Source organism: Carya illinoinensis, chromosome 1 (assembly GCF_018687715.1).
Source record: "Carya illinoinensis cultivar Pawnee chromosome 1, C.illinoinensisPawnee_v1, whole genome shotgun sequence".
In the NCBI taxonomy this organism is placed as follows: Eukaryota; Viridiplantae; Streptophyta; class Magnoliopsida; order Fagales; family Juglandaceae; genus Carya; species Carya illinoinensis.
The window spans coordinates 28,979,433-28,989,743 of record NC_056752.1 but is presented as its reverse complement, the minus strand read 5'-3'; the positions used below and the strand labels follow the sequence as shown (position 1 = coordinate 28,989,743).

Sequence of the window (10,311 nt, the reverse complement as noted above, 5' to 3'; positions counted from 1 at the left end):
CTTGGAAAATCAGGCCGCAGCGTAGCACCTCCGACCTCACGTGGACTAATTTTTCGGAGAGAGATTTCCGAGAGAGAATTTTTCGGGAGAGAGAGAGGGAGAGAGAATTTTTCTTTATTTTTTTCTTAATTCCACAATGACTTGAACGTGCGCCAGCAGAGAAAACTTAGCCCATGAAAAAAAATAAAAAAATAAAAAAATAATAATAGAAAAAGGCAATCCCTTAACACACTGCGTGTCAAGTTGAGCTGTCTTTTTTAGTCTGCTGCTTTCTTGCTTCTCTCTCGTATTATCATTTCAACAAACACCAAAATACATTTCAAAGATTTCAGGAGCTCTTCGCAATTTCCGCTCCTATTTCCTTTCCCCCCCCCTCTCTCTGGCTCTCGCTGTCATAAGAGAGAAGGCCGCCCTCCCGAGATCCATTTTCTTTCCTCCCCAGGTGATTCCATTTTATCAGGTTCGTTTGATCTCCTTTCCTTCTATTTGGATCTGGGTTCATCTCGATTCTTTCTGTTTTCTGCGTTTCAGATCTATTCCTTGCATTTTTTATTTTTTTTTTTATTTTTAATGTTGATTCGGCTCCGTTTTAACCTTCATTTCCTCCCATTAATTTGATACCCTCTCGTGCTAGTATGTGTGCCATTTCGATTCAATCGTATTATATGCGAATTGTTCTGGATTCTGGTTGCAGTTTTGTTTGATCTACGTGAACAAAAAAAATTTAAGCTATTTCTTGACGAATTGAATTTGGCTTAAATGGAAAGTTAAATTTTCAATCTCTGATTCTTTGTTCATTTCATATGTACTGTTTTATTTTATTTTATTTTATTTTTTAATTTCATTGTTGCTCGCAAAAACACGGTCTTTTGCATTTTGAACAGAACGTTATTGCTTCCACTTCCTTTTTGTCCTAATTTCTACAATTTTCCGTGCGTTTGCGTTTTATGACCTAACGATGTTTGTCGGTTTTGGGGGCCTCATCATTGATTTCTCGCACTTATTATGTTTTGGCTTGAGGTTCAAAGATTGTGACTTAATCCCAGGAGATAATATATATAAGCAGCTTTTTACTGTATAAGCAATTCATTAGTGCCCGTACCAGCCGGCCATTATGGCTCTGAGTTTCTTACTTTATTGTTTTTCTTTGCTTCTTTGCAACTCAACTTGATGTGGTGGAATTATATAGATCTGCTTTATTTTTGGTATCATAAATTAATTTGTCATTTTTATGGAGATCTTGGATATTCTGGTTCGTTTTTGTTTACCTAGTAATAATGATTGCTTTGTGCTATGTCAATATGTTCTTTGAAGAGTCAAGCAGAGCTTGAAGATATGAAAGTATTGCAATTGTGTGCGTGCATGTGCATGTATGAAAGTATTGTAATTAGTCCAAAGCAGTGGGCTGGAAACAAACTCTTTATTGTCTCATTGTGTGATCGTGCATCTTACTGAAAGCAATTGAGCTTCATTATAGCTGTGGAAATATAACCACTTAAGCTTTCCGTGAAACAGTGTATGAAGAATAGCTGAAGATAGCTCCATTTGAAGTCAGCTGTGTGACTTTGCCTTATAGCACTTTTTGTTTTGAACACCAGTTACGATGAAGAAAGCCTTTGATCAAACTGTTAGGGATCTGTAAGTCTTGACTTTGATTCTCATTATGTAGTGCTTATCATGATAGCTTCATTGCATCTGAGTATTTTTTTTTTCTTGAAAAATCATTGGAAACATTGAAGAGACAAGATTGTTCTTTGGATGCTTTCTATTGAACCATATATCCAGTGCTGTTTTGTTTCTTTTGTACCATATTGTTGCTTTATTATTATGTGACTGCGTTTGCCTGAGATGCGCTGTTATTTGCTGCTTTTCTTACAGTAAGAGAGAGGTGAACAAAAAAGTGCTTAAAGTTCCTGGAATTGAACAGAAGGTAAATATTTCCTTCTTTTATAAGTTCTTTTACTTATTTGGGTACTCAAAGGATTTATCGATTCCTCTACCAATCAAAAAAAGAAAACAAGGTTTAACGATTCATCTATGGTTGTAATTATATATTTTAAAAAAAGTCTAGGTGCCAATGGTGGTGAGATGGAACCATAACTGCCTATGAACTGTCCCAATTCAAGTGGTTGTATATTATTGAAAGTGTCTTTTCTGGTGATCATTGTGCTTCTGTACTGGGCATGTAGCCCTTGCCACCCAAATTGTGTATAGATAATCTAGAAATGCAATACCATGTAACTTTGTGTGCAAGATCAGTGAAACTGAAATTCTGTTCTCATGCCTTTTAGGTTCTTGATGCTACTAGCAATGAGACCTGGGGTCCTCATGGATCCCTTCTTGCAGATATTGCACAGGCATCCCGAAACTAGTAAGCTCAAATCATTCTATTATAGATGCTTTGCAATGCTTTTTTTTTTGTCCCAAATTAGTTCTCTGTGTGTGTGTGTGTGTGTGAAAGTGAAGGAGCTGACTTTAATATCTGTGCAGTCATGAGTACCAAATTATCATGGCAGTAATCTGGAAGCGGATTAATGATACTGGAAAGAACTGGCGGCATGTCTATAAGGTTTGCAATTTTAATGGATTTAATCTAGAAAATGTAAAAAAATTACTTTAAGTAGGATCTATCCCCGCTATCCCATTATTCAATTTCATGACAGCCCTTATATTTTGATAAATATTGTGTACTGTAGCGTCTGTTGCATTTTATTCCCACTTTATGTTGTGATGGTATAACTAAAACATTTATCGTCTGAGCTTCAGGCTTTGACTGTTCTGGATTACCTAGTAGCCAACGGGTCAGAACGTGTCATAGATGATATCAGGGAACATGCTTATCAAATACAGGTAATTTCTAGTTCCTGAGTGCTATTTGACTGATCCATTGTTTTGAATTTTTTTAGGCAAATTTTCATTCATATTGAAATGATTAACATTCTATCATTGTCTTAGTGATAAGTTTATCTTTCCCACATGGCAGACTTTGTCCGATTTTCAATATATCGATTCCAGTGGAAGGGACCAGGGAAACAATGTCAGGAAGAAATCTCAGAGTCTTGTGGTCCTAGTGAACGATAAAGAAAGAATAATTGAAGTTAGACAGAAGGCCGCTGCTAATAGGGACAAGTAAGCCAAGTTCTTAGAAAGAATTGAAAATTCTTTTATTCTTATAATGGTTTTTAACATTCACATTGTCAGTTTATGAAAATAGTCATCTGCCTTCGTGATGTCACTGCCTTACGCTACATTTATTTGTATTGGTATTGTTGTTGCTATTGTTGTTTTTGTTGTTGTTGTTCAAGTTCTTGCCATTTTAGAGATTTCACATACGTCTTTAGTTTCCATTTTTGTGTTAAATTCCATGAATTCCAGAAAGAAATGAAAAGTTCATTTGTTTTTTGAAGTATCAGGCAAGTGAATTTTTCAGAATGTCTTATCATCACTCACACTCTGAAGGTAGCTTGTTTATGTGTTGTCTTACAAAGGGTTCATATTTTATATATTTTTTCTGCGTCATATAGCACATCAGATGATGTCTCTCCTTTTTTATTTATCTCTGTGCAATTGAATGGTGTGTGTAGATTCTCATTTTACACTAACACAGCTAAGCTATGATTGTCAGTGTTGCTAGTCTATCTGGATGTGTTGGTGCAATTGTGAAGAGTTGTGATAGCTTTTGTGGCACCTCTTGTATATTCATTTTATGAAGGAAATAAGCACACCCTCCCCACACAAAAATCCCCCTTTCTCCCACACTTGGACATGGCTATTTTACATATTCTACCTTTAAAATTCTTTCTCGATACTCTCTCTCTCCCCCCCCTTTTAATTCCCAATTTTAATAACTGTATTTCATATTTATGTATGACTAGATTACCATCAACGAGATTCTCTAACTGATTTTTTCATCAGTGAGATTCTCTAACTGTTAACTTATGGCTTGATAGGTTCCGTAGTGCCTCATCAACTGGCGGAATGTATAGGCCTGGTTCTTATTCAAGTACAGGCGGATATGGTGACAGATATGATGATGATCGCTATGAAGGTCGTTATGGAAGCAGGGATGAAGATAGGAATGGCTATGGGAGAGAGAGAGAAGCAGGTTATAGGGATGATGACCGGTATGGTAGATATGGGGACTCATACAGTCGTGATGGTGATCGTTATGGCAAAGATAATGAAGAACGGTACAACAGAGATGGTTACAGGGATGATGATTATCGGGGAAGAAGTCAGAGTGCTGATGATTACCAATATGGCTCAAGAAGTAGGAGCTTCGATAGAGAGAGAGATCGTGCTTTTGATGATGATGGTCAATATTCTTCTCGGTATGTATCTATTGATGGTAATATTTATGTTGCTAATGCAATAAACTAACTTGTTGACTTTTTCAGAGTTTTTTCCTTTTACCTTCTCATATAGTTGTTTTTACTTTGTATCTTTAGTTAAGTCTTCATTTTTAAGTATTGAAGAAGCAAAACTTTCATAGAAATGAGGTCTCCACATGTCAAAAAGTATATGGTGAAGGATAATATGAAAGAACCTACTTCAAATAAAAGGGTAATCCATTGAAGCTACTGAGAAGTTTATCCACTACAATGCAAGAGAGGGAACTGGCCTGTATCTAGTATATTAGTTGGTGTGTTTAATGGAACTGCTCTGGTGTGATACCTGTTTATGAATTCTGTGTTCCTTTTACAATATAAAGCATGCAGAGGATGCCTTCATGACATTCTTGAAACTTATGTAGTTTATGCTTTTTTTTTTTTACTCTACAGAGGCAGTGGTGTCAGGGCGGATGACCAATCTTTGGATGGAAGGTAAATTCTTCGTGCTTGCATGGTCAAATTGTTGTTGGTATTGGGTTTTTATGGTCAATCTTGTCAATAGTCTGATCAAGCAAAATTTATTGTTTGACAAACATAAATAATCTTTTGCAGGAGACTTGAGCGGAAATTTTCTGAACAGCATATTGGTGCTCCTCCAAGTTATGAAGAAGCTGTGAGTGAGTCCCGAAGCCCTGTCCACAGTGAAAGGTATAAATTTTGCACCATTATAGCACACCATCATTTTGCTTGACTATTATTCACTGGTTGAATTTTTTCTGATGTCTTCTTGTTGACAGGGATGGAGACACTTCAGCAGCATATGCTCCCAAAGATTCGTCAACTGTTAACAATATTCCAAGCCATGAAACCACTGTTCACAGGACTTCAGAATCTCCTCAAAACCAGGAAGTTGGGCCTTCTGATGAGTTTGATCCTCGCGGTCCAGTTTCAGGTACAGAAAACAATATAGGTGTGTATTTTTTGGTCCAGTCAGAGCTGCTCCCTTTACTCATACACTAATATATTGAATGAATTTTTGATATTACTCGTCATTATGAAGAGTATATCTCATTTGTGGATGGACATGAAATGTTAATATTTTTTGTATTTTCTTTGCACTTCTAAATTATGGTTCAAAAGTGACGAATTCATATTATCTGATTGCTGGGATTGGGGATTAGGGTACGTAAAAGTCTTGTGATTTTATTTGCTTGTGTTCTTTTTAGTAAGTTTAATTGTTCCTAGAGGTTGGCATGTTGAATTGCTTTGGTTTTGAAGGCAGTGCTGGGTCATGGAGTGTACAGAAGTTGACCTATAAAAAAAAGTCATGGAGTGTACAGAAGTTTTTCCTGAAACTGAAATGAACCACTGTGTCCTAAAGGCCCAATTAGTCTCCAATGGACAAAATGAATAAAAAGTATAATCTAATTGGACCGAGTGACTCGATTTAGCTAACTGCCTGCGGTTTTTGGCAGTTAATGCATCAATGACACTGATATGAGGGCTGGTTTCAAAGTGGACTGAATGTTTTTGACATGATAAAAAAAGTCTGTAAAGTGATTGGACTATGACATACACATGATTAGATTTGTCTGTTAGTGTCAGAATGCTATATGTATTATGGCAAGGCACCTCCATCCTCAGTAAGTATGCTATATGTTAAGTTATTGAAGAATGACATGCACATGAGGTCATTATTTTGTCAAGCCAAAAGATGGTAGAATTGCCGTGATCCCTTGATTTGCATGCTCCATCCCCATACCAAAAGATTGGGCTTAATTTTTACTCGGAAGCCACCGAAGTATGCCCCCCAAATTGAAAAAAATCTAAAAGCATGCTTGTAGTCAACGTGTTGCGTCTTATGGGTGCATATGCTTATGATTTGGTCGAGTACAGACAATGTTGAAGGGCTTCTGTACCCATGTACTTCAGCCCAACTAGTCCGTTGAGAGTTGAATTTTTGGTTGTTTAACAACCTGATATACATCTACGATGAGAAAGCTTTGATATGCATCTGATATGATCGACTTTTTTTTTAATGATTTTATTAGCTGTAAGGGCATATAACTGAGGAGCTGCAACATGACTGCTCTCTGTATGTGTTTTTATGTCTGGGCATGACTTAGGTTTGGGCTTCAATTGAAGTATCCCAACCTCATATACAAGGAGAATTTGTTGGGATGTGGTAGCTTTAAAATTATGGTTTCACAGTTTTTCTGCATTCAACTCAACAAAGTTGATCAACCTGCATTGTTTTAATATCCATTTACTTGTGTGACTGTACTATCTTACCTTAACTTTTTTAGTGTCAGCTCTGGCTTTATGACGTCTTTATTCTGTTGAGTTTTATGGTTTAATGTTAATTAAGCATGATTATAAAACTTAAGGTTTTACCTCAAATGTGTGTCTGGTGAAGTTTATCAATATTGACACGAAGAACGAGAGAGGGAGAGAGAGCCAGGGTACTCCCTCTGCTGAAGTGCTGTTAATTTGAATAATAGTAGCCAGCTTATAATTTTCAATCGATAGTTCCTTGTTACTTATGTGATTTCTGTTTCCTAGATTTTGTTGAGTTATCAGCTGTTATGTTACCAAATATTGATGGTTTTCTATAAAGTTGTATTACGCTCTAAATGATTGAGGAAAAAAAAGAGCTACTTTAGTAGCTCATTGTTTCCTACTTCTACCGAGGAATTCAATGGTTAAGAGATTCTGTTTCATGGTATAATTTGTTTTCCTTTCCTGAATCGATGGCAATGAGTGTACAGAAATGATTTTTATACAGTTCAATACCATGGTCTTTAAGGAGCAAAAAATGCAAATTTATTTTGGTGGCTCTTGCCGCAATGATAGAAAATCAACCACGTAGTTGGACATTCATGTATTATGTTGTCCTTTTTTCAGCTGCTCCAGCTACCATAAACAATGCCGAGATGGACTTACTTGGCTCCCTTTCCGATTCATTTCCCTCAAATTCATTAGCCATTGTGCCAACTACATCTGTGACCACATCTTACGAGGCTGATGCCCACACAAACTCTGCTCCAGCAACCAGTTTTGTGGCTGCAGTTTCAGCCGCTAATGGTGTCAATCAGGTAGGCATCTTATGTCATTTATTATGAATTTCAGGATCTATTTTCCTTGAGTGATTAAGCGAACTGAAGTAAATAACTGTTGAGCCTTACATCTTCACCCTTAAACATATGTAAGATGCCCATTATTGAGAGTATGGAATTTGATGTGCTAATGTGTTCCATTCCTTCCAGGGGCAGATTTAGTAGTGCCTCTTTGGTGTGCGAGGTTTTCAGACCCATCTTGAAATTTTGATAATAATCTCATATGACATCAAGATTATTATACTCAAATTTCTAACATTATGGAGCATTTGCAACTTGGATATCATGTGTTTCTTTTTATGGATAGTTGATAGTTCCAGTTAGTTTGGTTTCTGTGCATTCCAAAGAACATACAAGACTTGAACCTTCATTCCCCTTCCCTCTTTCTATCCCAATTTTTATTTTACATTTATTGTGATGAAATGAATATTGTGGATTGAGTGTTTATCCTCGATGCAGCCTTTTGAAGATCCATTTGGTGATTCTCCTTTCAAGGCCATTCCTTCCTCCGACAGTTTCCCTACCCAACAGCAGACTTCTGCTCACACTGATTCCTTCCAGCCTACCATCAACCAGAGTGCTGAACCACTCCAATCTGGTGTCCCAAATGCCAATACAGTCACAAACTTTGGCTTTGGGGACACATTTTCTGGCCTTACTTACTCTGGACCCAGTGGCTCTAATACTCAACCTCCAACAAATTCACAGTATTTACCTCAAGAGCTGTCCACTCCACAGCAGAACAATGATATTCTGGCAGACATCCTCCCTCCTGGACCTTCACCTTCGTTTACTTCACAGCAAGCTTTTTCGGGTCCAACTAGCCAGCCTGGACCGCCAACTGCTAATATCTACAACACTTTCCCCGTACAAGCAGGACCTGTAGCACCTCAGATTCAAGCTGGTCCTCCTGGACAGCTCAGCAGTGGAAGCTTCCTTCCACATGGTGGATCTATGTCTCCCCCCACTTCTCAAATGGTTCCTCAAACTCCAGCTGGACCAATTGCACAGCTTAATGGTGGAAACTTTTTTCCACAACAGGGAGGATCTATCACTTCACATATGACTCAAGCATCTACTGGACCAACTGCGCAGTTTAACAGCATGAACTTCCTTCCACCACAGGGTTCTGCACCTGCAGTTACTGCACATATTGCTCATCAAACTCCCACTGGACCAGCTTTACAGCAGAACAATGATTTCCTTGGTAATTTGCTTCCTCAAGCAGGACCAAATGCCCCTTTGGCTTCACAGCAAACTCTTTTGTCTTCAACAGGATCACTTTCAATTGTTCCTCAACCGGCCAAGGACAAGTTTGAGACCAAGTCAACTGTTTGGTCTGATACACTAAGCAGAGGGCTTGTCAATTTAAATATATCTGGACGTAAGTGCATGCTGGTATCATTGTTGTCGTCGTCATCATCATCAGTACTACTATTTTACTACTGCTACTGTTACTACATATCATAACCGACATTCTCAGAATATTAGGGCACCGGGAAAATCTTTGGTTACAAGTTTTTTGAATATCTATTATATATGTGGTATTTGACGTGGTTTCTTTTTCAACAGCTAAAATAAATCCTTTGGCGGATATTGGAATTGATTTTGATGCGCTTAATAGGAAGGAAAAGAGGATGGAAAAACCTACTACAAGTCCTGTTACATCTACTGTCAACATGGGTAAAGCTATGGGATCTGGTTCTGGGATGGGCCGTGCTGGTGCAAGCGCCCTCAGACCTCCACCAACTCCTATGATGGGCTCTGGAACCGGTATGGGCATGGGCATGGGCATGGGTGTGGGCATGGGTGGTAGACCTGGTGCAGGCATGGGCATGGGCATGGGCATGGGGGGTTATGGAGGCATGAATCAACCCATGGGTATGGGTATGGGAATGGGAATGAACATGGGTATGGGCCAAGGAGTTCAGATGCAACCACCAACTGGATTACCTCCTGGTTCAAGCATATCTGGTGGTTATAACCCCATGATGGGCACAGGTGGTTATATGCCTCAGCAGCCTTATGGCAGCAGCTATCGATGAGTTTGAGCCAAAGTCTCTCATTTTGTGTGGGAAAAAAGTAATTAATACCTGTTTTGTTATAGGGTGAAAAAGAAAAGATTGACATAGCAAATCCAGCTTTACTATTGAATCAGTCTACAATCCACTCTGGTCCGACTTTTGGTATACAGTTCTGTATTTTTGCTCAAAAATGTCAATCTTCTGGAAAAGGGTGGAATGGTGTATGTCAATTCATTCTCTCTCTTCCTTACCCAAGCATTCCTTTTGGGTCAGGAGAGTTGTGTAGGATTGCTGATTTCAGCTGTTGTGATATTGTCTGTTGGTGAGGATGACCTGTCTCTCTCTCTCTTTCTCTCTCTCTCCATATATATTTTTGTTACCTGTCAAACATGTTTGGCTGCATACTGAACAATAAATATAATGATTCATTTTTCTACCTTATTTGATTCTTTGCCTCTTTGTGGAATAATTGATTTTGCGATTCAGGTGATGAACATCAGATGTTTTTCCCTGCTAGCCACTGAATGTAGCATTTCACATTTATAATTGTGTCCGCAGTTATTCCAATGTATATATACATTGGGATTATAGGTTATTTTACCACAAGCTGCATCAAATGCCATTTTAACACAATCTCCTGTGCCAAGCTTAATCTTTTAGATAAGGTCTCTCAAAGTGGTAACAGTGAAAGGTTCCTTGAAATAATGGTACTTTTGTTATAGGAGTTTTCATCCCTTTTATTAGTTATTACTCATTACACTCCTAGTGACTCCCCTTATTTTAATGTGCAAATAGTTGTAATTGCCAGAGAAAGGTTTCTAACTTTTTATTATGGTGTCT

The 10,311-nt window shown here is 38.0% G+C and overlaps 1 protein-coding gene across 2 annotated transcripts; it reads left to right on the top strand.

Moving 5' to 3' along the window:
• Positions 1 to 245: 245 nt before the first annotated feature.
• Positions 246 to 9,912, top strand: LOC122314713 (clathrin interactor EPSIN 2-like). 2 transcript variants are annotated; one of them, XM_043130277.1, is made up of 14 exons: positions 246 to 460; positions 1,516 to 1,638; positions 1,879 to 1,930; positions 2,292 to 2,371; positions 2,491 to 2,569; positions 2,767 to 2,850; positions 2,984 to 3,129; positions 3,951 to 4,331; positions 4,782 to 4,823; positions 4,944 to 5,039; positions 5,129 to 5,283; positions 7,236 to 7,426; positions 7,907 to 8,831; positions 9,020 to 9,912. In XM_043130277.1, exons 2-14 carry the CDS (start codon positions 1,604 to 1,606, stop codon positions 9,490 to 9,492), a joined length of 2,739 nt encoding a protein of 912 aa, XP_042986211.1. In that variant the 5' UTR covers positions 246 to 460; positions 1,516 to 1,603; the 3' UTR covers positions 9,493 to 9,912. The 2 variants fall into 2 exon arrangements, with proteins under 2 accessions (XP_042986211.1, XP_042986201.1); XM_043130267.1 differs by having other exon boundaries at positions 5,129 to 5,301.
• Positions 9,913 to 10,311: the final 399 nt, after the last annotated feature.